This window comes from Ambystoma mexicanum, chromosome 7p, assembly GCF_040938575.1.
Source record: "Ambystoma mexicanum isolate Mex_15411 chromosome 7p, UKY_AmexF1_1, whole genome shotgun sequence".
NCBI lineage: Eukaryota > Metazoa > Chordata > Amphibia > Caudata > Ambystomatidae > Ambystoma > Ambystoma mexicanum.
In genome coordinates this window covers 147749825-147776810 of record NC_090939.1, presented here as the reverse complement: position 1 = coordinate 147776810, position 26986 = coordinate 147749825, and the positions used below count along the sequence as shown (strand labels likewise).

General features: G+C 44.0%; 1 protein-coding gene across 19 annotated transcripts in view; it reads left to right on the top strand.

The window, feature by feature from the left end:
• Window positions 1-26986, top strand: part of POU2F1 (POU class 2 homeobox 1) — a 1344877-nt gene that overhangs the window by 1243032 nt on the left and 74859 nt on the right. For all 19 annotated transcript variants that reach the window (XM_069635947.1, XM_069635943.1, XM_069635944.1 and 16 more), the window contains 2 exons: window positions 7286-7637; window positions 9568-9656. In XM_069635947.1, coding sequence (XP_069492048.1) covers window positions 7286-7637; window positions 9568-9656 — 441 coding nt within the window. The remainder of the gene's footprint in view (window positions 1-7285; window positions 7638-9567; window positions 9657-26986) is intronic.

The window sequence follows — 26986 nt, the reverse complement described above, 5'->3', positions numbered from 1 at the left end:
ATGTAAATACAAAAGGGTGGGTAAGGTTCTGCCCTGAACGGGAGGTCACAAGTTTGTTTACTAATAAACAAGGCATTACACAAGGCTGTGCCCTTCCATTTTGTTTAATCTTTTTATTACTGATTTAAATGCTTGGTTGCAGGAGTTGGAGCTGATCCAAGGATGGGGGGATGGGTGGGGAGTTGAGGTCCCCTCTTTTTGTCTGCCAATGGTGCTCTGTTACTTTCAAAAAGCAAACAGTCTCATTTAAGCGGAGTACTTTTGAATTCTTTAGTTCATCTAAGGGGCTGGTGCAGTTTTGCAGCATTGTGAAAGGCAAAGATAGTTGTAAGAACATATTCCATGGATGACGTCCAATGGTATGATTACCTAGAGATGTGTCTCTGTGGCTCCTGGAAGCCTCGGTTCTTGAAAAGGGAGCGTACCTTGAAGCAAGTAGGTGGGGATCCTGTGTTTTAACCAAATATTACGGAGAGATTCTATTTCTGCACCAGTTAATACATTTAAGACAGGGATCTGCAACCTTTGGCTATCCAGATGTTTTTGACTACAACTCCCATCAGTCCTAGCCAACATAATGCTGCAGGATCATGCAGGTTGCGGTCCAAAACCTTTGGAGAAATGCAGGTTGTATAAGGCTGCTATAAGGCTCTGGTTTTCAAAAGTGCTCTGTGCGTCTGAATTGTGGGGGCATACCAGGGTGTACAGACTCCAAGCTGGAGAATTCCTTCTGTATGGCATTGTCGAGATTCCCTGCATCATCCTCTACCATTATGGTGCATGTGGAGTTAGGCTAGATGCAGATCAGTAGGGAGGCTGCTTTACTGTGTAGTTTGGCCAGTGAATGGAAACACACTTTTGAAGCTTTGTTTACAGGAGGAAATAGCCCTGAAATGTGCTCTATCCCTTCCTTGGTTTGCCATGTTTTAGTGCCTTCTTTGGAATTCACAAAATGCTATTACTGTTTTGATCCAAAAATCGTTAAGACCTCTTACCGGGAAGGTAGTCTCAGTGGGCCTTGCATTAGCAAAATTGACCTAACCCCAGTTAGAGTTGGACTACGATTAAATCATGATGAGGTGCAGAAGCCGTATCTTGAAATTTGGCCACAGGAGATTTGTATTCTATTCTATTCTACTTCCGGTTTCACCTTGCCTTTAAACCTGATTTGTGGGTAAGCGGACCAGGCTCGACCTCCATGAGTGCATTTGCTACTGTGGGGCAGGCAAGGATCTTTGACCCGTTTCCTCTTTGTGTAAACATCATAATATTGTAGTTTTTTGAAGGTTACAGGCTACACCTAGCCCCCTTTTGAAAGAGCCAAACGATACATTTGCAAGTAACCCTTGTTTGGGCTTACTCAACTCCAAGTCCACTTGTGTTTTTCACCATTGCTTCCTTCATATGGAAAGCATGAAGGCAGAAAGTGTTTGGATGTGGTCATTTTTAGAGTAAAACGATTGTGAGGGAAGCCGTATTTGCTTTTTGGTCTTCTGTGTTTTGCACTATATTTACATTTTAGCTGTTTTAGCACTCAGTACATTTTGCATATGTATTCACTTGTTAGTAATTTACATGTAAGCGGTTGTTATATTGCCTGTATCTTAATGTCTGTTTTATTTATTAGTTATAATGGCCTTTGTTCTGAACAAATAAACTTTGACCTAATAATAAGGTATTCATTCTCTAGGTGAATGTATGTTTATTATTTGTTCCACTTGTCCTAGTGTATACCTCCTCACTGGATTATATCAAACTCATTGTTCTTTGGTTTTAACTTCGCTTGTGCTTGTTTGCATCTGTTTTTTCCTTCCAGTTTGTTCAACATTTTTATTTACTGTTGGCAACCTGGAGACGACTTCAAGTCGACATGGCTGGGCCGCTGTATCACTCAAGACTGTGAATTGTTTCTCTTACCACTTGTCACCCCTCTTCCTCAATTCTGTTCCACTTCTTCCTGTCCCCCCCACCCTTTGAAGTGGTTTTTGGCGGCATCCGAGTCTGTCGAATACATCAATAAATCTTCCTGACCTGTGTCAACCCCAGAACTTTTTGCTGGACTGGTAGATAATTTTTCCCTATACCTCAGTGATTGGGAATCTTTTTCCACATTCTGAGCCTTTACTCTTTTTGTGGGTGTCATTTTTAATACTCTCCATAGTATATTTAAAAGTTATCCTCTTTGACAACTTTTTGGCAATAAGGGCCTATTGTTTTTCTCTGGCTGACCTTGAGAGAGCTACAGTTCCAACGGGTAGAAAGGATCTTTGGATCCCTTTTACATTTTATTAAATGAGACCAGCACCCCCCTACCGCCCCTACCCCCGCCAACCTTATGTGGAGTGCTGGGGAGATACAGAGTATCCCATTTATCATTTTTAAATGTAACATTTATGTTAGAAGGACAAACTTACCTTTAATGGCTGGTGACAGTAAACCTTTTTATTAATTTGGTGCACCTTTACCGCGGTCTGTTTGTACAGCCTCGGTAAAGGCACCCATGGGCGCTCATTTTACCAAAATGTCCCGCTGTCTTTTTTTCGCCGTTTTAGCGTTTCTTGTCCTTTTCTTGTTCCTTCTCCTTGACAACCAGGGCAGAAACTTCCTTGGTGTGATTTTTATCTACGGCGGGAATCCTGTGGATTCCGTGCCCAGACTCCAGAGTATCTGTGAAGGCAGGAAGCTAGGGAGGAGTCCAAAACTCAGCAGCCCTTTGTCTTCCAGCCTGACTGTGAGGATACAGTTCAAACTGGAAGGCTGGCTGTCCTGAAATGACTGCCAGCCCCCAAGTTTGACTGTTGCAAGGCTATTTGATTGGCTGGGTTCCTGCATAAAAGTCTGATCCTGGAAGCTGAAGAGGTAGTCGACCACTGAAACCAAAACCGAAGAGGGAGATGAAGAAACCACAGTTTAGAGGATTTCCAGTGACCGGCGAACCTGCTGTGCAGCCAGAGCCCGCTGTAGCCCTTCCTTCCAATTGACCTGGGGACTCTGAAAACGGCCATCCCGACCCAGAGCCTGTTAAGACCCACTAGACCCAAGAAGACATGTATTTCGAGCCATCCCACATTGTGCTGCGACCTTGCAGGGCTGCAATACCCTGGGACCTCGAGCCAATGTCCGGTGCATAGTCTCCTGAATTCCGAATCTCGCTGAAACCTTGTGGGCATACTGCTGGATCTCCAGAGGCACGATTCCAGTCCAAAAAGTCCCCCCACCCGAGTGCTGGACCTTGCATAAAACGAGAATACGACCAGCGATATTCTGTCGTCATCTGTGCTCCTCAAAAAGCACCAAATCCACAGAGCCGCATCCAGCCATGAGGAAACTCTTGCCTGGAGCCTTCTCCTGTCATCCCTACTGCAAAGGTCCTTACAGATAAATCTCTGAATGTTACGTACAATCTGGCTACCAGGATGTGCCTAACAGTCTTCACAAGTTTGTTTACAAGCACTAGAACACTTTACTAGCACTTTGCACTTTATGGTCGAAGTACTGTAACATTATTTTATATTTGTGTTATTTCAGATGTAATGTTTTTTGATATGTGTATGTCTTATATGTGATATGCTGAACTCCTGTGTCTGGCAAATTCACCTGGTGCAGTTATTTATGATTTAACACATGAGTAAATAAATGTTGATGGTTGACTAATAACCAATTGCTGTGTCAGATCTAGTGTAACTACTTGCACTAGCAGCATAGGAGGTTTTACTGTTTTTGCCTTATAGTCTGAGGTCATGGTTAGAGACCTAGCTACCACTTGCAGAAGAGGGGCAGGAGAGGAGGGTCCTGTCTTCCGTCTTCTTGGGAAAGGAATCAATCAACTGGGTTTTTGGCTGCAGATCCTGAAGTCTTCCTGCTGCAGCTCTTCTGTGCTGAGGTACTGTGTTGGCTGGGGTATTTTACCTACCTTAAGCCTTTGTGATCTCTGTATAGCTTTGTTTTTTTTCTGTAATTGGGAGGCCACTTATCCGGTTCACCCAGGCCCACTGCAGAATCTTCCTAGGGTGTCTTCTCTAAAGTCCCTGGACCCTCAACTAACTTGAAAATGAAATACTTATTTGTTTGAATAGTCTTCCTCTTTGCCTGCAAATGAACCCCATCTAACCCTGCCTACAGCTGGCACCTAGACCACTACGGTCCCTCTACTGCCTCTGAGTGAACTCATGCTATGGAATAAGGGAAGGACTGGATAAGAAAAGGGTTCTGCCTTGAAAAGAATAACAAGTGTGCAGAAGCTACTTACTTGCAAAAGAAGTTGGTTTGTAACTGGTGACTCAGAGTGCACAGTTACAAAGGTTCTTACTTATCTTAAATGCGTGTTGCACTATTCTGAAAGTATATATAGGGTTAGGTTACTCACTTGTGAATTAGTTGTGCCTCTTCCCCAAAGGTAATGCTGTTTGTTTCACTTTACTATTCCTGTTAGCATAAATGTATGAGTGTCTCCAATTTGGTCTTGCTTGCCGTTATACTTACCTTTAAGTTGCGGATAGCCCCTTTCAAAAAGTATACAGGTTTTACTAACCTTGTGTTAGCTGTGTGCCATCCTCAAACAAATTAAATAGTTATTGCTTATCTCAATCTGTGTTCCTCTGATCTTAAAAAGCAACTGTAATAGAATATTACAACATTTTACCTGCCTAGAATAGCTGTGTGCCATTCCTGAAAAGTGTTCCTTTAGGTGTAGCGGACCTTGGTCTGCCTGGTGCATGCACAATGAGTGCAGAGTATTCTGGTTTGTTAGCCCGTGTTCCACTGAGCTGAAGAGCTACTGTAATTGTATATTACACCAAACAGGTGTTACTCGCCTAGTATAACTGTGTGTTATCACAAAAGTAGTAGAGGTATATATACTGTTCCTTGAATCTGTGTTCCACTATTAAGAAAAGTATATTTGCAAGTTGGTTGACTGTGATTTCCTTGTTGAGTGTCACTACATAACTGACATGGTCTAGCACCCTTGTATTACTGACAGTAATCAAAAAGTAATCTATGGTTTTACTCCTCAAGAATAGGTGTGCCCTATACTGAATGTGTCTACAAAGGTCTGATTTACTTAGAAATACTGTTAGGTGTTGTAAATCAGGTCTGGCTTTGATCTGCGTATTTAAACCATAGTGTTGTGTTTTTATACTGTGTTTATATGATCTATGATAGTACGTACTTACCCAAGAATTCCTTGGTCTGCTTGTATATAAAATACACCCTTTATTTTTACAATACATAGTTTGTCAGTGTTTCTTTGGACCATATGTATAATACAATTTCATTGTACTGATTCTGCAGCCCTCTTTCCCTTCTAAGATAAGCCTGGCTGCTTTGTTAACGCTACCAGGAACTCAGGTGATACAGGCTTATACTAAGAGTGGAGTCTTGTACTGTCTCAGGTTGAATGGTTTTACTAAGCCCTTAGTTGGACTTCGAAAAGCCTGTCCCAACATGCCCCACACTGTCTGGAACCACAGACAGACCCGCCAACGTCCTGGGCGACACGTACACACAGCACCTTTCTTGGGCAAGAGCATGACCTTCTATGGGAAGGTCAAACAAGAATTTGGCTGAAGAACCTGCTGAAGAACCTGCAGAAACATTGTGTTGTGTACAAACGTATCCCCATTGCACTGCATTCTAAGATGTTGTGTGCAAGGTTCAAAAGTTACAAAAATATAAAAGATGAAAGGGAAACCTAGTTTCACTGTACTTGACAGTCAAAGACTGATCAGTTTTCCCATAACAAATGTACAAAAGGGAGGGGAAATGAAGTTTAAGGGTTTACTTCCCCTTAAAGTCAGAGCAGGTTAAAAAACAAAGCAAAACAATCTGGGAACCATAACAACTATGGAGGGAAAGTTGCAAAAGAGAAATCTTGCCTAACACTGGCCTTACGAGTAGACCCCATACTACAATGGTAGCTCGCCTTATATGGGGACTCTTGAGTATGATGCCTCAAATTATTCAGAACTGAGTCCTGCAGTAACCAGCCATTTCTATTTAAGGCAACCTTGTTTTCATTGTTTGTTTTGGCAGTGGCATTAAATGACAGCTTGTTACCCTTCTATTTACCAAGAAATCCTTGTAGTAATAAGAAAACATATCAGCATCAATCAACAGCAGCATTGTAACGCGGGCTTAAATGAAATGGATTGCCTGACCCTTTCATTTAAGTTACATTTGCAGCACAGGTGGCTAAGCCACCAGCCCAAACAGAGGTACGTTTGAGTGAACATGTATTATGTTGCACCATTAGAATTCGTGGCAAACGTCAATGAGAATCGTTTAAGGTGTGCCAATAACTGCTAGAAGAATGGGGATAATAGACATAGGTACTTATCTGGCTGTAACATTGTTTCTAACGGCTGCGATTTGCCGTTACAGATTCCACACAACCATCCCTTCTCTTCCCTTTGGGGTATCTTCATAGTGGTCAGGTATGTGTAAGGCCCCAGCACAACCTTGGATAGCCTCACTGTGGTTAATCTGGCGGCCTTTGCATCCCTCACATATTAATGGCAGTGCTTTGGTAACGTCTTTGGATATTTCATGATGTAAAAAATGGAACAAAAATGTTTGTTTTCAAAAAACATTGTTGCCTATACAAACAGCTCTTCTGTTATCTATATGTTTTGGCCTATAGCTTGCATTAGCCCTGGCCATTGTAGTCCATGGGTGGTGATCATGGAGGTTGTAGTCCAAAACATCTGTATTGGTAGACCGGGAACCGAGTGAGTGTTTGCAAACAGATCTGTCCTGCAAGACTGTTAGTAGGGAGCTATTGTATGCAACCTCAAAGAGCCCAGGAGAGTTGCAGAGGGAGTTCAGATGAATGTATACAACATAATTAAGGTAGTAGTCAGGAATGGAAACAGCATGGTCAAGTGAAGTCTCAGATGGTAAAGGGGGGAGGGACATCCGAGACAAATAATTGGGGGGTTTCACAGAGAGAAATTTGACTCCTGATGTAAATCAGCACAGTGGAGAAGAAGAAAAACATAACATGTATTGAAGCATGTATACATACAGCTAAAGTGCTGAGAAAGTTCCGTCCATTTTAACCAGAAATTCCTTTAATGTTGCTTTAAAGTGTATGCACTGACACTTTTGGAAATTATATGCTTGGCCACATGCACAGTCATTTCATTCAGTCCATCTGTCTGCGCTCTGCTTCATTTGCTCATATATGCTACCGGGAGGATTATTTAATCAATGTAGAGTTGTCATAAATGCAAAACTGGAAACATCCAAATCTGTGCCCTGGGACTAACTGGGCTTCTTCTTACAGGCACAACAGGAACACCCGCCACCAACACTGCAACTGTGATTTCCACAGCCCCTTCAGTGTGCTCAGTCCTGACATCACCATCTCTCACTCCTTCTCCTTCCGCCTCAGCCTCCACAGCAGAGGCATCCAGTGCCACAGAGACCATCACAACACATACCACCTCTACTCCGTTGATGTCCCATCTTGGTTCCAGTCAAGTGGTTGTGACCGCATCCGGCCTGCATACGGCAACTGCTAACGCGCTGCAAGGAGCAGCAGCCACCCAGCTGCCTGCGAACACAAGTTTTGCTGCTATGGCTGCCGCAGCGGGACTTAACCCAGGCCTCCTAGCACCTTCACAGTTTGCAGCTGGGTGAGAATATTTTATTTTTGCTGTCCTCTCTACACCATGCATGTGGCATGTGAGAAAAAAACATATATGAAAATGATAAGTTAACCATGATCATTTATATTTGTGCCTCGAAAAGTGAATACAACTAAAAACAGTATTTATAAGTAAATTTATAAATAAACCAAAGACAGTTTGCTGTATTCTATCTGAAAATACACTGGTCCACTGCCACACAGAGCTTTGTGGAGCATTAAAGCCATGAGAAGACCCAGCTGTAATTTGCTTTGAAGTGACTCAGTCGTCTTTGCAGCAGACAAGCGATCTCCTAATTATCCAGAGCCTTGCTAAAGGTGACATAGCATTTGAAACAAAAGTGCACACTGTCTCTTCTGTACAACCTGAGGCTTTGTCAACCTGCTAGCTTTAGGAGGCTGCCTATACACCTTCCTAGTCCATTCATAAACCACAAATGGTCGTCACATCTGAAGATTTCAGTGAGGCCTTCTTCAATGTCTCTTTACCCATGGAGATATGGGGCAGAGTGGACCCAGTTTCTCACTTGTGTGAGGACATTGATTTTACTTTGAGGATTCATTTCTGTAAACAAAGGGACAACACAAGACCCTTGTTTTTAAAATTATCAGTGCCATGTTAGGTGGGCATCACATTAAAAGGCTGTTTAGCTACCTGATCCTTTAATTCCACATGTTATTGGATACTAAGAAAAAACACACATTTTCAAATTCTTAAACCAGATTTGTAATGATCAGTGGGTTGATTCTACCTTTATTTAAGAACACTAAAAACGGATGATGATATAAAGAAAAAGGCCAATCCCTTTATTGTGCAATCAGTGTCATCTAATTGAGTACCGTGTTGGCAATTTGGCATTTTAGCATTCAGTTGTCTCTGTCGGCAGTAGTACCAGCATCTGGTTTGATTTGTTCTAGGGTGGACTGGGAAATTTTAAAAAAGTTTTAAAAACTGATGCTGTCTAAAGCCATCCTGTCTGATCCTTTTTGATTGTACAATAGGGGGCATGCTTGCAAGATATATCAATAGATGAACAGCATCGCAATTTGGTCAGTTGTCTAAGTGGAAGAAAAAACAAAGTAGATTAGAAATACTGATGTAGAATTGTACTCACCAGTTTTCTGAGCATAATCCAAACATTTGTGTACTTCTATTGCATTTTTGAAGACACTTTTATTCAGATCTCATATAAAGCATTCTTAGTAAGACTTATGACCAGGTTTCCAGGTCCTAGCTCTGCCACCATGAAATGTGACCGGTTAAATTTAACAAAAAGTTTCCAGATTGTGAGAGGAGAAATGTATGCATTAATCAATAAGGGTCGGTCAGCAGAGCAGTAATATGGGAGCTGCTCACAAAAGGAACTTTCCAAGAACGTCCATCACAATTCATTTTTAGCTAGAACATGAACAGCAGTTCTTATGAAATGTACAAGGAATGCTTCTCCATACTGTTCCCTAATTAAACTCCCAAGTTCTAGAAATCTTAATGAAAAAGGCAAACCTTTCTATTTTGTTTCCATCTACCTTTGGTATCTTAAGATCTAGGTGCATGCTTCCATAGATGTTCAGTATCAATGTGTACTATTTCATGGATTTATTTAGTTAGATCAGTGGTGTAGTTACAAAAGCACAATTACACTGCAGAGTGACTATTATATTTTAGTTGCCAAACTATGCATGTGCTTGCTTAATTTATAGGAATTCCAATTTCTGCTTATCTGCCAGTTGTATAATGTCTTCTTCATGGTAGAAATGTAATGATCTATCTTTGTGTGGTCCGTTTTATTTTTATTTCATTTTCTTTCTCCTCTCCACCAATGACATACTCAGTTCAGTTTTGCTATGAGCACTGCCTTGTTGTTCACAAAGTATTAATACAAACATTTTTTTCGTTTTCAATTCTTTTCCACTCACAGAGGTGCCTTATTCAGTCTTAATCCAGGGACATTAGGGAGCACTCTAAGCCCAGCTCTGATGAACAATAATACACTGGCCACTATTCAAGGTCAGTTACTGTTCCCGAGTGGCTATTCTGACTTTTATTTGTTTCTTTTTGCATGCAATGTCTCTTTTGTCTGTTGCATGTTTGATAAAGAACAGTATATTTAGCAAGTGTTGTGGAAGTTCACTGATCTCTCTTAATATGGAAGAAGATGGGATTATCAAAAGTGTGTATCGCATAGCATGGTAAGTTGATCACTGTCCATTGAACCAAGTCTTATAAGTAAATATGCAACGTTCCATCCATACATTCGTTCTTTCCTGTTAGGTAAGCATTTGTTGAGTCCAACTGGTGTGGGACTTTACAAGACGTATCTCTTGGTACTAGGTAACCCACCTTGAAATCAGTAAATACAGGTATCCAAGTAAACACTTACACACATAAAGTTATAGTATACATATTTATTTATATATACACAAGGATAATTAGACACTATTTAAAAAGCCACTACTAGTAACATTAATCCCAAAAGTTAGAATTCAATTCAACAAGAGCAATAAAGCAGGTGAGTACCTTTTCATATGTTATACATATTCCAGCACATTATGTGACCTCATTTAAGGTCAGTAATAACACTTGTGATCACCATTGCAATATTGAGTTACAAGGAGGGAAACGTTATAATTAGATGAGAAAATACCTTGTACTTTGAAAAACAGATTCTCCCAGCAATAATAGTGTTCAACAATTAAAACCTGTCCGGGAACCCTTGAGTGTGGTGTACTGTAGCTGAGGAATCAATCAGCCTGCAGATACATGGCACAAGGTAGTAAAAAAAGAAGCCGCTGCCACCAGCCATTCAAGTTAGTATAACAAAATGTTACATTAGAAGTGGGATGAAGTTGTTACTATGTAACCCCCCAGCACTCCAAATAGTGTACCCACAAAAGAAAAGGTAAGTAAGACAGGAGTCGTCTTACTATTTTTGGGAACAGTAGTTCACCCAAGAAAATGTAGTTAAACATTAAGAGAAGTCCAAAGGATTTCTCAGGGGCACTGCACAAAAGGTGCTGTGTGTCAATGCCTTAATCTTGGCCTTTTCTTTGTTGCCGACAGTTGATTCTGAACTTTGCTTTTCTTTAACAGCATTATTACCAACCTTGTGTTTTTTGGTTTGGGGGTCGGTACTCAATGTAAAAAAACAGCCATGATGCATCAGGGAGTGGAATGCTATCGAAATTTTCAGACTCCCGGTCGGGGCGATTAGTCAACAGCCCTCTGGGCTGGCAAGATAGGCTTCCAACTGAAAGATCAATCAAACTCGTGAGTAGCAATGGCAGAGCAGTCACGCTTCACTCAAGGGTGGGTGTGATGAATCCTATGGCTCCCTCACTAAACCCCTGCCTAAAGTCTCCTCCGAGGTGGCCAGGGAAAGGCAGACGCTTCCTGATACTGACCTTTGGGGGGTGTTCTGCGAAAGGATCACCTGGGAGGAGTGTTGGGGAGATTTATCATGTTTATGCGTCACCCACTTTAATAGTGAGACTCCGAGCACTCTCTGCTGGACTCTGAAATCCTGAATGAGTTGGCCTTTTTCCACTCTGTAAAGTAGTAGACGGTAGTCGGAATGCAGGGTTCACAATGAATGATTTATTGCTGTGACGCTCACCTGATTCCCACGGAGGCGCAGGTCTGGCTTCGAGTGTTGATGCTTCTTCAATGGTGAAGCGCAGGACTCTGAAGATGGACAGGAAGGGTCCCTCTACTCTGGCTTTTCTGGCTCGCAGGAATATTCCCCTGTGCGTGAAAAGGGAGTATTACCTACTGACGGAATAATGCTCAAGCCTCCCACTCCCTTCCAACCCTCCACGATACCCTTCCACGATTCCCCGTGAAGTCTCACCTTAGGGTCTGGAAGGATAAGTTCTCCATCCTGCTTCTGATGCAGGGGCGCGTTGAAACCCAGTTACTTCACTGGATTGAGGTTTGATGGGAGTTCAAAATAAGCTTGACTATTCAGGTGAGGCGCTGTATGAGTTCTGTTGCAAGTTCAAAAGTTCAAGCTTAATAATAATGTTCATTGTCTTATTGCAGCAAGCGCTAATGCTTATGTCTTTTTCCCCTTAGGGGCCGGGGTTCGGCATGCCGGAGATATGGCGCCGACCCAAAGTGAAACGTGCAGTTCCAGTGAATAACAGGTAAGTTCTGGATGAGCGTTCAGGTAATGTCTTTGCATTCGCTCATTCAATGTCTTTGTCTTTTTTCCCCGTAGGGGCCGGGGTCCGGAATGCCAGGAAGCGGCAGGACCCGAAATGAAATGGGATTCACCCAACAGGTAAGTCTTAGAAGGAAACTGAGCCTTTCCTATTCCCTTCCTTCTCTCACCTTGTTTTCTTGTCTTTTTCTCTCTAGGCTCTGGGAAGTGGGTGCGGATCCGGAAGATCGCTGCTGAAGATGGAGGCGCCCAGGAAAGGTGAGTGAAATGCAGCGCTGCAGCGATCGAAGCGAAATGCTTTTAAAATGATGTCTTCCCTTTCAGGATCGTCGGTGTGATGTCTCCGTGATGCAGCTTTAGCAGGTAAGGTCTTCTTTCTCCCCAATTCTCTCTTATCTCCCTTTGCAGGCGACGCAGGATGCTGACAGGCGTGGCTGAAGTCCAGATGCAGGAGCTGACACGGTGAGCGTCCAGCTGCGAGGAGCAGAACAACGCGAAGCGTGAGTTGCTGATCGGGTGTGGTTTAAATAGCTTCGGAAGAAGTTCCAGGTATGTATCCTTCCACCGATCAGGTATGTATCCTTCCCCGACCACACCCAGGTGGAAAGTAGTCCCACAGGTAAAGTAGTTCCATTCAGGCCTCAAGAGGGCCTGGATGTAGCAGCATGGTCTGCCTCAGGTAAGTGCACATTAAAACACTTGAACACATGTCTAGCTTTATGAGCCTGGCGCCTAAGGTGCCAGGGCAGGGGTCCAACATGAGCCTGGCGCCTAAGGCGCCAGGACTGTGTCCAAAGGGCCCCAGCTTGGGCCCGCTGGCACTTCCCTGGGGGAAATGATGCCTGCATCTGGGGTTGCTGGGTCGGACCTGGCTCCTTGGAGGTAGGCATCATGACAATTGCTGAGTTAAACTTTCAAAAAGCCTCTCATTATAAACAACAAAACATGCCAAAATGTGGTTCAGCAGGCTTGCTCGGAAAATGGGTGAATCAATTCCGAGTTCGCATGAATGTCCTCTTAAGCTTTGCTCCTCTTTGAAAACAAAATTATCAGGTCACACAAATTCCTTTCCCCGGACACTAGCTTTCCATTCCTTCGCCAGCTGTCCAAATTGGGTTTTAAAAAACGAAAAACAAACAGAGAGGGTAAACCCACGGAAACACTGTCCTTTAAAAATGGTTTACGGCCAGGCTTTCCTTGTCAGTGAATCCGCTTCGGTAGTGTTCCCGGCGCTGCCGCTCTTCGAGCCTCTCCTGGCGGAGGGTCTGCCTCTTGATAAGGATCTCCGCGGTACCGAGCCTTCAGCCTCCTAGTACGCCCAGTGTACATCACCTGGGGATTCCTTCCACTTCTCTGTGGTCTCTGGCCAGGGGTGCTGCTGTAATGAAAGACACCTGATGAGTTTCCCGGGGCTTCTTTTAACTCATACTTTGCTCCTCCCCTCAGCTTCCACCCGCCTTTCCTGCCCACTTCCCACACCTGCAGCCAGTTTGCCTTCACTCCTCCACCCTGCTCCATGCACTGTTTGTCCATCCCAACCTGTACTGCTATGGGGGCCTCTGTCACTGTACCGCATGACAGGGCAGTATCTATACCGCTTCCCTTTGTTCATTTTATCTTTTCCCCCACCTGGTCTCCATTTCCCGTGGTGGTTTATGGGACATGTAGTTTTGTTCTGTCCTGCTGATGTAACATTTTGGGTGCTGGGTCTGAAAGTTAGAATGGGGCTGTCTTTTATCTCCATTGCCTCATTGACCTCCTCACACACTCATTCATTCTTATAGGCTCTCAGTGTTAGAAATTGAGATTCTATGAGCAGGAACTACAACCAGCTCCTGGGTGTCGGGCATCACCCTGTAGGCAGGAGCTACCGCAGCAGAAGCAGGAACTACCAGAGATGCTCCTTTAACATTGTGTCCATTTTGTATGAACCATTGTGTTTAAATGTGTATTAGATGTGTTCTAATTAATTCTCGAATACTCAAAGTTAATGTCACATTTACATGTTTGGAAGGCACAAGTGTGTATTGGGAGCCAATAGTAGCTCCTTGTAGCTGTTGGTTTCAAGCAAGCCAGGCTCTACTATGCTAGAAGCAGGTGCTAAAAAGGTCCCTGCTCCCCTCAATTCCGAACCGTGGGCTCTGTCTTTTGAAACTCCATTCTGTTTTTTTACCTCTCATATGGAGTCTTTTTTTCCTCTGTAATTCTTAAAGGCATCTGTATTTTACTATTGCAGCACACAGCTCCTTTTGGGCATTGTTGCTGAGGATCCTTAGGGTCCTCCTTTGAGATTCCTTTCTTTATCCTGGAGTAACTACAGTTCTTGAGGATAGAGAGATACTTAGTATTGGTCCTAAAACTTCATAATCTGAGGGATTGGCACACACCACCTTTGGTGTCCCCGCCTAGGCTCCAGTGTGTCTGGGCAGACAGGAAGGTGGGGGAGGAGTTTTCCACCCCATGTCTTTTGTCTGCCAGAGTGCCTGAATGGGAACAGCTCCCACTCGGGGTCTGGCTGTCCTGATTGAACAGTCAAGCACCCCTTTCTGTAAACTGCTGCAGAAGATTGCAGAGAAGTGAGCGCTGGAACTGGATAAAAGGCAAGGCTCATAGAGTGAAAAGCAAGTCGACCACTGGAAGGTGAAGTAACCGAAGAAGACGACCAGAAACGCCTACAGACGCTTTGCAATACCGTGAAGCAACCACTGCTGTCTTGACCCTGTTTTCTGTGCGACAGAGGAACTCCAAAAAGGACGACTCCTTCCCTTTGACTGGTGGGAACAACCAGTCCCAAGACAAACTTTGATTTGAACCATCTACCAAGGTCCTGTGAGTTTCCAGAGCTGCAGAACGCCAATATCGGGAGACCTGCAGCCAATTTAGAGTGCATCATCGTGGAAAGGCCAAATTCATCCTAATGTTTGCTGAGCCCTCACGGACACTCAAGAGACCCAGTCCAACTCGTCTAGACCCCCTAAGCAGCCTGTGGGACTGCAGGAACCGAAGAAGATTGACCGGACAAATCGCGTCCCTTGTTGGTGCTGCGGAAAAGGTGCCAAAACCGCAGAGTGACCCGAAAGTAAATAAAAGCCGTGGCAGAGGTCCACCCTCGAGACTGCTGCTGAGAGTTCCCATCCATCGTCCTGCCTTTTGTCATCAGACCAAGGAATCCGGAGGTCTGGTCCAGAGCTGCAACATTGCGGCGCATCCAGCACATTCCAGAAAGTTGCTGCAGAGAATTGGAGTACACATAGAGGTGTGCAGGGCAACCCCCTCTTACCTCTAACTCAAGCCGTTGCTTGTGTCCCTTTAGCGAGTCCTTTAACAAGGTCTCCAACGTTGGTTAAGCCGTCTTGTATCTTCCTTCCTAGAGACTAGTAAGTATCCACATGAACTTTTGACACCCTCGCTCCTGCCCTGCCTGATTTCTGCAACCTCTCCTTTGCCTCAGGAGTCTTCACCTCCCTTCTGAAGCACTCTTATAAAACCTCTGCTCAAGAAACCCACAGCTGACCCTTCCTGCCCGGCTAAATATCGCCCAATCTCCATCACTCCTTTTCTGGGAAAACTCCTGGAAAAGCTGCCCATCTCGCAGCTTAACCTTCACTCTGATTCTGTTGGTTGTCTCCATGACCATCAGTCTGGCTTTAGAGCAGCCAGAAGCACGGAAACTGCTCTCCTGAACATCCGTGAAGATCTGCTCTCCAACTTCGACACTAACATCCCCTCTGTCCTCATCCTACTGGATCTCTCTTCTGCCTTTGATGCGGTCAACCATACCATACTGCTCAACCGTCTCTGTGACTACCTGGGTATCACCGATCAGGCGCTGGCCTGGCTGGCCTCTTTACTCTCTAATCAACCCTCCCAAGTCCAGTTTAGGTCCTTCCTTTCATCTCTCTCCCTTTCTACCTGTGGTGTACCCCAAGGGGGGGTCTAACCTCTGAATCTGGCTTTTCAACTAATACCTGGCAACCCTTGCCCGGCGCATTGCCATTTTATGCTCTAATTTTCAATGCTATGCGAATGACACTCAACTCATTTTCAGGCTTCCCTCAGCCACCTCTTCTCCTTCTCTCATCTTCGATTGCCTACCTGCCATTTGGAATTGGTGTGCCGCCAACGATGTCTGCCTGAACACCAGCAAGACGGAGATCCTCCATATCGGCACATCTTCACCCTCCTTTCCTGTCACTCTCTGGCCTGCTCTCCCTTGGCCCTCCTCCTACCCCCACCTGCAAGGCTAAGAACCTCAGGGTCATTGTTAGAGAGAATTCTCAGAAATGTGCCAATTCCTCTCTACCTTGGAGACCCCCAGCTTTTTTGCTGGACTTTAGGACTTTTTAGCTCTAACATGGAGAGAGTGAGACCCTTTTCCCACTCTCATGTATTTTTCTGTGATTTGTACTTTGTTTCTCTTTTGACTTTGAAGTCTGATAAACTCCATAGAAATCATCTTTACATTTTGAACACAGCACCTTCAGTGCTGTGGCACAGGGAACAGGGAAGTCTCTTAGATTTCCCACAGTTTTGAATACCTTCTCTTGGTGAAATTACTGTTTCCAAGAGCAGTGAAGTGAAATTGACTTTACTTGCATTTTCTCTTGGTGAAATTACTGTTTCCAAGAGCAGTGAAGTGAAATAGACTTTACTTGCATTTTCTCTTGGTGAAATTACTGTTTCCAGAAGCAGTGAAGTGAAATAGACTTTACTTGCATTTTGTAACTTTCTAGGCCCAGCACACACTATCTTACCAGAGGGTGCTGGAGGGGTTCCTTAGTGTCCCCTTTGTCTAGTTTCTCATGTAACAATTTTATTTTACCCTTTCTACAATTAATGGCTGGTGGCAGTGGTTTACTTTTTACTACCATTGTGTGTTTTACAGCGGGCTGCAATTGCAGCTGCAGTGAGACACCCATGGGTGCCCATTTTTTCAAAATGGCCCTGGTCGTCTTTCTTTCACATTTCTTGTTGGAAAGGTCCTTCTTGAGATTTACTCTGCGCGCCAAACCAGGTTTGGTACCTTTGTTAGTTTGGTCTTTGGCAGGTTCACAAGTGAAGCCCGCCTCTGGCTCCAGTATGTCTGGCAGGGGCAGAAAGTGAGGGAGGTGCCCAAAACTCCCTGTGCTTAATCCCCTTGGTTACAGGAATGCACCCAAAAGTGATTGGCCGGCTGGCTGTCCTTGGAGGACAGCCACCCTGCTGTATGATTGACAGCTAGGCTGTAATGAATGGGAGAAACCTGCATTAAAGACGAGGCTTTTTGGCTCAGAAGGCAGAAGACCACTGGACGAAGGAGTCCGCAGAAGAACTTGGAAGATATGCCTGCTGCAACTCCTGGACCATTTCTTTGCCCGGTGAAGCCCTGTTGCTGTGCTGAAGCTCCGAATTCGTTTTGACTAGAGAAGCCCTGCAAGGACGACTTCTCCCCTTGGGTTGGTGGGACCAATCATCCACAAAGTGAACTCGTTTGGACATCCTCTCGGAGCTGGCTGTACTTCCGCTGCTGCTGCTGGAACCAAAGTGCCAGCGAGAGGAACACCAAATCACTTTTAAGTTGGGCCTCCAGACTTCCCTGAAGCAGGACTGACCAGGCCTGAGCCACCTCAACAGAGTCCTGGACCCCAGATCCTAGGAAAGTCTGAAGTGGTATCCGAGAACTGCGGTGTTGCGATTTGCTGTCAGGCACAAGGAGTTGAAACCGCGAAGTGCAGCTGAATTGGAGTTTACCCATTGCTGCCGCCGACTTTCCCATTACAGTGCAGGAGTCCCCAGACGTCCTCCCTGTTGTTCCCACGACTCAGGCCCAGGAACACCAGGATCTGCAGAGCTGTACAGGAACAGAAGCCAGCTGGAACCATTTCTTCTAACCAAAGGTACTCTAAAGTTAAGAGGACTTGCCTCTTGCGGTCGAGCCTTATTTGTTCTCAGTTGAGACTTGTCTTGGTTAACCTTGCAGAGTTGCTTACAGCTTTACCCCTCACAAGCCTCCCAGCTTGTGGCCCTTCAAGTGATTTTATTTCTACAAACTTTTCTAAAAACATTGTGCAAGACTTTTACGTACCTGCAAAGAAGATCTTCAACTCCCTAGACTTTCCTCAACTAACATTGGCGCTCCTGGCTCCCTGAAAGACTCTTCTTACCTCTCACTTTATGGTTTTACCTTTCCCCCAGGAAAGGGTTCATTTACTTTGCATTGGAGGGTTGAAAAAGTACTTACCAGTTTTATGACATATTTGTTAACCTCTGTTTTATTCACTTGTCTAAACCTTTACACCAAACCCGGTATCGCTCTAAATGTACCAGTGATGAATCAATGTCCACAGTGTCCTAGCTATTTAAGTCACCTGATGGTGTAGGAAGTGTCTGTGTGCCATCCCAAATGGGTATCATCTGATTTAGAGAAACAAAGTGTGTTTTGAAGTGTGTTTTGAAGTGTATTTTGAAGTGTTACATGTTTTGCTCCCTTTTGAAGAAGGCTTATATAACTGACTGTTGAATTAATGATGGTTTATTTAAGAAACCTTAAGGGTAAGAATGTATTTGAATACTTTTCATTGTGAATCTCTGTGTAACCACTCTACTGCTCACATTGACCCCTCTTGAGGTAAGCCTGGCTGCTCAGCCACACTACCAACCTGTGTAGTACAGATATATGCCAAATGTTGGGTTCCTATTGCCAGGAGGTCATAGTTGCTGTAGTCTCCCAAAGGGTACTGCACACAATCTTTATTTTTTATTTTTATTTAATGATATGTTTGTATTGGACAAACTTTTCATTATTGAAGTTTCATTGATTAAGGTTTTTATACACATTTAACAAAATATAAGAAAGAAAAGGAGAAAGGACAAAAAGTATTACATTTCAGATTCATACTCGTACAAGTTGTTGTGAATCGCTATCCAAAATTTGATGACTGTTAGAATTAAAAGTTTATCATTTCCTCTTAGTAAATGGGCCCATCGCTCTTGTGTGTTCATCTGTTTTTGAGATATTCTGAAAAAGTCTTTGAACAGGTTTCTTTTTCTGTCAAGGCGGGACAGACCATGATTACGTGAAAGAGTGTCTCCCGAGTATTCTCTGTCAAACAAAATCTACAGTCAGAGTTCCACGTAGCTAATTGTTTCGCTAGCATAGGTTAGAACAGGAAGCACCTTTTGCTTGTATAAGGCAATAGTTTATTTTTACTGAATATGTACCAAACTTGCGGTGGAAGAAACAGCCTTGGCTTACGAGTGATCTTGCTTTTATCTCAATATGATCTTTCCATTCTTGTTCTGTTGGTGAGGGATTTATCACTTCTATCTCTTTACCTTCCAGTAGTAATATTGGATGTTGTTGAGTCTTGCTTTTTTGATTTGATAATTTCATTAGCTTGGTTTTAGTAGTATTAATTTGCAGCTCATTCTCCTTCATAAAAATTTCGACTTTGCCTAAGGTTTTTTGTAGGCCTCTCACAGTTTTATCCAGGACAAGAATGTTGTCAGCGTATATTAAGGTTTGTATCGATTCGTTGTTTATCTTTGGAGATTTGGTAGAAGGATCTTGGATTGTTCTTACAAAATCTGATGTGTACAAATTATATAGGCACGCAGCAAGGGGGCACCCTTGTTTCAGGCCATTCCAAGTTGTAATTGGTTTGGTTACTGCTCCGCCTTTATTTAGTCTAACTTGAATAGAAGTGTTAGAGTATAGCTGTTTTATTGGATTCAGGATAGATAAGGGGCAGCCCCATGATGTTAGTTTCTTCCATAGTTTTCGTCTATTGACTGAGTCAAACACCATTTTTAAATAAATCTATGAACACCGCGTATACATGTTGTTTCTTTGCAATAGCTTCGTACTTAATCATGCTTAGGAGCAGAAGATTTACATTTGTTCCTATTTTGTTGATGAATCCAGTTTGTCTCTTTTCTTGTTTGTTTATCGCTGCCCATGCGTTGAGTTTTTTTAGCAAATATGCCGCAAACAACTTACCTAATGGATCGAGGAGAGCAATTGGTCTATAGTTCTCCGGATTTTTTCTATCACCGGTTTTGTAGATGGGAATCAAGATTGCTAGGGTCCAACTGGTCGGGATTTGTTCTGTTTTTTTCGATCAAGGTAAGGAGTTGGCTAAGAAAGGTGGCCTATTCTTCTGGGGCTGATTTTAAATTGGAGTTAGAAAGGCCGTCTGGTCCCGGAGCTCGAGATGGATTCAGGGACATAATTGTTTTTGTAATGTCTTCTCTTTCCCAATTAATGTCCAGGGGAGTTTTTCTATTTTGTGTTAATTCTCCATGGCAGGGGGGTGCTTTCACGGCAGGACAGCAGATCAGTAGGGAAAATAGAAATGTTTGGGATTTATTTTAGTCAAAATCATCATTCCAGATGAGGGTCTACCTTGTTGTGAGGCAATTGCTGGGTTCATGTAGGTTATGAATCCCTCGCAAATCACTTCGGCGGAAAGGCAAGTTTCCTGGAGACAAATTATGTCAATTTCTTTTATATTGACAGCACCTTCATTGAGTAGATGTGTGTAGCCTCTAGTATTCCAGGAGCATAGCGTAGCCCCAATAATTGGAGGCTCTTTACATGTTAGTTCTTATAAGTAGGTCTTCATTTGGGGGCTTTGAAGGTTGACCACACTTGTTGCATTTCTTTCGTTCAGGAAGTGATCATTCGTGTCACGCCGTAGCTCCTGCATCCTGTGACTCAACTGTGAATTTGACTGTGTATTTCTATTTGAAAATGTACTAGTCTTTTGTTCATTCTCATTTGGTAATTTTCCGCTGATAGACTTTGTGGTAAATCTTTCTACTTTGTTCCTGTCTTCGGAATGATATGGAATGTATTTGTTGAGCTTTTTGTAAGCCATAGAAGCTGTTACAAAGATTTCTTCTATTGTAAAGCCTAGGCTTGCTAACTGTGTACTTGTCGTCATGATCTGATGCATAGTTTCGTGACTGTAGAAATCAATATGAACTCTTTCCATCCGATTCCTATTGGGGAAATGTAACACGTTGATGTCTCTTGAGCTTATTTGTGCCAGGTGCGGAATAGCATTAAATAGACGTAGAATATTTGATCTGTTCATGATCAATGATTCCTTAGGCTTTAGGTTAGTACAAGAGAGAGATACTCTGAACACATTTGATGTTGTGCGTGGATCAACACATTTTGGTCTAATGAGCGGTATTTCTCCTTGGACGACGTTCGTATTGGTAGGCGTAGGGTTATTTCTGTCTTCAAACGAAGTCCAAGTTTCTTCGTTTGATACAATTGAATATACAAAAGAAATATTGGTAGACATATATTGTGATAGGTTGAAGTCAATTGGGAAGTCTCGGATAAAGTTTCATAACATTAATCTAACACTATCAACAATTCATCTTGTGGATCTGTTACTTTGTCACAAGATTAATCAAGGTGAACAATATTTCCTGTGGATTTGTCAGAATTATCGTTTGTTAGTTTGATTGGCGCCTCTTGGTTGATCACAACTAATAGTGCATCATGTGGTTCATTCTCTTGGTACAGGGGAGTTACACATCCTTGTATTGATATGGGCATTATTTCCTCGGGTTGCAATCTTGGTTCAGGACGTTCTAGATTTGGTTGGTTTGGAACGTCATCAATTTTGTTAGTGGCGTTTCTTTTTGTCTTTTTGAGTACAGGTCGCAACTGTTGGCTTTTGGTCTGCCTGGAGCTTCCTCAAGAAGGCTCTAGAACCTGCCTGAGGTTTTTTTGGTTCCTTTTTTTTTTTTTAATGGAGTGGTTTCCCAGATGCCCTTGTTTGGTTAAATGAAAGATGTCATAGGGAGTACATAATGGGGGTTCAATATTAAAGGGACATAATAGTGGTAGTACATTCAGTGATTTGCTAAGATGTTCTTCAGATACGTATTGGGTGGTTTGATCAGTTTTAAGTATGTTTACTTGTACTTCTTTCTCCTTCTGCATTTGTGTTATCAATTGATCCAGTGTATTATTGTTTGGGAATGTTTTTTAGTTTTTTAGTTTTGTCGTCCATGAGTTTCCTTGTAATTACTCTTACTGTGTCCATCAAATTTTGTTTATCAGCGCGGTCTACTCTTGCAATTTCTGCAAGGCGATTTTGCCAAGTCCTGGTGGTTTCGGCTTCGTAATCTAGCCGTTCTTGGATAGTGCCTATGAAGCCTTGCAGGTTAGTCTGTTTGGTTATAATCATCACTAATAAAGTAGCTTGGTCTTTTGTTGCATCAACCATTGCTTCTTGGATTTTTAGGAATGGTACCATCGCTACTGATAAAACGGCTACTAGCGTATTCTGGAGATCAAGCATGGTAGTTGGAATTCTTTCAGGGGATTCTGGGCCAGTGGTCATCAGCTTTTTTTTTTTTTTTTTTGTTGGAAAGGAGTGTCCAGCATCGTCTGTTTAGTATCGACCATTGTGAGATTCTGTTGTTGATTGGGGTTAGGAGAGACTTTTGAGTCCAAGTTACAAATCCTATTTACAATCAGTGTTGATGTAGTGGTTATTGTATTAGCCTTCTTATTACAACAATTTCCAAAAATGTCTTTTCGTCTTTCCTGGAAGTCCATGTTTGTGTCTATTTCTGTTATGTCAAGGGATGGACGGGCTGCACGTTTTGTCAATTGTTTGTGGGACCCTGTAAGAATTCTGGAGGGGATAGTACATTGTTTGCCATTGTTGTTTAGCTGTTCATGCTCTTTCTTGCAGAGTTGGCGTATAAGGAAGATCCTCATACTCTTTAGGTTGTTTACTTTCAGTTTGAAACTGGCACTGTGGAGGTAATGTAAACACCCGTTTCCAGGGAGCAAGGAGCGTTGTATTTTAAACGGGTTGCGAAGTAAGATTGGGCATCGGAGTTTGTTTGCTCTGTTGTTCCGTTGTGCAGGAAAAATGTTGTGGCTTGAATAGGTATCGAATGTGGCGCTGTTATGGCTCGGGGAGAGTCGTGTGCCTTCCAAACATGAAGAAATTGGCGAGGTCTGTGGATCTAGGATAAATGGATTAGTTATAGGAAATTTCATATTATCTGGGTTTGATGTTAACTTTAATATTAATTGGTCCTGATTTTCTGTGGAGCAGGGCAGAAAGGTTCTGTCCGTAGTAAATGCAGCAGTAGGTAATTTGTAATCTTTTCGCTTCTCAATAGAGCGTGGTGTAACAGTTGAAGTAGCTATTTTTGTGTGAATATCGGAAGAATCCTGCCGAGGATTTATTTGTGGGGCTTTTAGGTTAGGTCCTTTCGGAGCCTTTGCCAGGGATTCTTCTAATTTCTCACGCAAGCGTGAATGGGGCTTGCTAGGGTCCATACTAGCAATGGTCTATTGAGTATTATTCAAACATAATAGGACTCGGTCTGTGTTTGAGTATATGGTATAAGGGTAATATGGTACTGATGTCACTTACCGCGCAACCAGCCATACAAAGCAGCAAACAGCAGAAGTCAGACACCCTTAACTCCTCAGCGGGCTTCACGCTGCACGGATTACGCCGTCGTATTTTTATACGCCTCTTCCTGTGGGCGTGGTCTCAAAATGAAGCAATCAGCTGATCAGAGATGGTAATGATCGCGCTTGCTTTCAAACTGCGACTAGGTCCTCCTAGCCGACTTGCGAGTTGGAGCGCAGATCAGCCGATAATGGAGGCAAGTAAACAGCAGCAGGGGGGTGCTTTCACGGCAGGACAGCAGATCAGTAGGGAAAATAGAAATGTTTATTCCCACCGCACAGCAGCAAACAGCAGAAGTCAGATGCCCTTAACTCCTCAGCGGGCTTCACACAATCTTGCTGAACAGTCATCTTTGACTCCATGTTTTCCTTCTCCGCCCACATCTGTCTCTAAAAAGTCAAACTTCCTACTGCACCTCCTCAGAGGTACTCTGCCTTTCCTCTTCTACCACCAGAAGCTCACTGTCTCTCAAGCCCTGGTTCTCTCTAGGTTGGATTACTGAAACAGCCTCTTTCTAAACCTACCTGTTTCTACTCCCTGCCTATGCAACTCATCCAGAACAGGACTGCAAGACTTATCCTAGGCCTCAAGCCCTGGGATCGTATCTCTCCAGCCCTGAAATCTCTCCACTGCCTCCCAGTGGCTGCAAGGATTAAATTCAAGACCCTTTGCATTGTCCACAAGGCTTTCTGGGGCCTGGGACCAAAATACCTTCAACTGTCCCTCCGTGAATACCTTCACTTCTGAGCTCTTCGCTCCTCCACCTCGAACTCCCTCAGGGTCAGTTGTTTTTCAAAGAAACAAGCTGGGGGTAGATCTGTCTTCGGCCGGGGCCTCCCTCTGGAACAGCCTCCCTGCCGTTCTGAAGCTTGAGGAGAACCATCTCCGGTTCCGGAAGCACCTCAAGACCTTCCTCTTTGCTTTTGCCTTCGCTCCTCCTCTCCCCTGCTGATCTGCTCTGTCTCGGCATTGTGCACCTGGTTACCCTCTGACTTTCGGGCCCTGTTACCTGCTCACCCTGCCACCCACCAGCACTGCCTCTTGGCAATCCCTTGCACTATGTTCTGTATCTGTAACCCTATAGTCCACCACCTTCCTTTACCTGCACTTATCAGTCACACCCTGTCTGTTGCCTTAAACCTAGCACTTGCCACTTGCTAGCTGCACTACCACTATTGGTTGCTTTTTTTAATTTATTTACTTACTATTTATTTTGTATTCCTCTGCTCAGCACATTGCATGTTCCCCTTTCCCTCTCCCATGCACTTGTGCATTATCAATGTCATTGGGCCTAGTAAGATTTTTGTTTTGTTCTCCCTTGTTCCCCTCGCTTGCCTCGTCGCACTCTGAAACTTTTGTGTACGAGTGCAATACAAATAAAATATCAATATCAACTTCTGCTTTTAAAGCCTTAACCCTTTAAGTGCCATGGGTATTTCTCCCCAGTGCCAGGGCCTTTTTTGGTGATTTTGGTATGTGGCCATTCAATGGTTTGTAACTTTTTTGTTACATGAGATATCTCGGCCAAATTTGGCTCCTTTTTTTCCCACGTGTAGGCGGTCGTAACGCCACACAGGAATCCCAGGTTGCTGTAGGGGGGTGAGAGAAAATAAGGAAAAAGTGTGAACATTTTGGGTTTTTTCAAAAAATGTCAATAAAATGATGTACAAAGAAGCCTGTGGTTTTTTCCTTGTAAGAGCTAGGAACAAATGGTTTGCTGTGCTGAGTTCCCCAATGTCGTGGCTTTCAGGAACAGGTTGAGTGGAAATGGAAAAAAATTATTTTGATGTGGTTATCAACCGTTTTGTGAGAGGTAGGCGATTTTTGCCATTTTTGCCAATTGGACATGCATGGACGGAATGGAAGAAAAGGGCAGGAAAGCCAAATTGGAGGACAGAAAGGCATATATTTCTGAAAAGTAGACAAAATTCCAAGTTTAGGAAGGGGTGATTTGCATAGGTCAGGCAACAACTAGGTAGGGGAAACTGCCATCGAATGGGGGAAAAGCGGGAAAATGACTGAAAAAAAAAAGGTATGTGTTGGACATGGTTGGCTTGGTACGGCAATGGCTTCTATGAATTTTGAGAAAAGCAATGCTCCGCTACATTCCCCCGACTCTTGCAGTTAGGAGAGCATACCATTTTTGTAGTGTTTTTACAAAACAAGCAATACCACAAGCCAAACACTGAGCCATGGTACACAGGAGTTTTACGCTCATGGCCTGACCAGACGCACTTAGCATGTGTAAATTGGGAAAACCAATGTGGTGAGGAACTGCAGCCATACATTTTTTGAAAGAGCACAGGCAGACCTTTTCAAGGGTAGGTGACTTGTGCAGGTTACAAAAGTGTATGGTGGCTAAAGCAGCGACTAAATGTAGGTCACATTTGGGAAAAGAAAGGGTTGTGAGACAAAGGGCACCAGCAAATTGGTCAAAACGTTATGAAAACCACACAAACACAACACATGGCCTACCGTCCCGCGTTCCCACAGGTGTCCCGATGAAAACGGTACCTCACATGTGTGGGTGCACCTACCTGGCCGCCAAGGGGAAAGCCTAAAACACAAGTAACCCCAAGTCTGTTTTCAGAGCGAAATCTCAGACATTCTGCCGACCGGCACAACGTACAGATATGGGCCTCGGGTGTCCAAGCCACCGAGGAAAACAGGGAACCCCATGCATTTCCGAAAAGAGGACACCCGTGGGAATCCGCAGAGGTATGATTTGCGCACATCGCCCCAGAATTTTTTACCCAGACAGCCCCGCAAAGTCCGAAATGTCGGGAAAAAAACACTTTTTCTGCACATTTCGCTCGACGCACCCATCAAAACACGCCCCCAACAACACATGGCCTACCGTCACGCGTTCCCACAGGTGTCCCGATGAAAACGGTACCTCACATGTGTGGGTGCACCTACCGGGGGCGCAAAAGGAAAAGGGTAACCCACTGGGAACCCCAAGCCATTCGCCACTGCCCATTTTGTTCATGTGGGCAACCTACAGATTTGGGCCTAGGGTGTCGAAGTCAGCAAGGAAAACCGGGAACCCCATGCATTTCCCAAAAGAGGACACCCGTGGGAATCCACAGAGGTCTGACTTACGCAAATCGGCCCAGAATGCAATACCCAGAACCACCAGCAAAGACCCACATGGGAGAAGGGTGCCCAAAGCCAGGGATATTACCGCCGACTTTGCTGGAGCCCTGGCTGCCCTGCGTTACAGCTTCTCCCCACCAAGGAGTCTCGACAGTGTGCCAATACCTCCCCGAAGGGAAAAGCTGTAATGCAGCCCAGCCGCAACTCCAGGACAGTTGGAGGTGATCTGCCCAGACATGCCATTCCCACCCACACCACCAACAATCCAGCCCCAGTCTCACCCACCCCACTGACAGTGGGCCCTAACCATAGAATAATAAAAAACAGTACTCACATAACGTTGCAGCTGCTCGGGTAGAAAAAGCTGTAAACAAAACAAAGAACATGTTACCTACGGTCACACCAGCAAAATGTAGCCCTCCCCGTGGGCAGATAAGGAGGGGGGCTGTCCCCTCCCTGGGGGCTGATATCTGCTCCTAGGAAGGGGCATCTGACCCCAAGGAGGGATCCAAGAGGTGGGGCCCCCCCTATCTGCCGCCAGGAAGGGTTGCATGAGGTGGGGCCCTCCATTTGGGGTGGGGGGGGCTGAGGGCCACCCCCCCCGTTGCAGTACATCATTCGCTGCCAATTTAGGGTGCCCA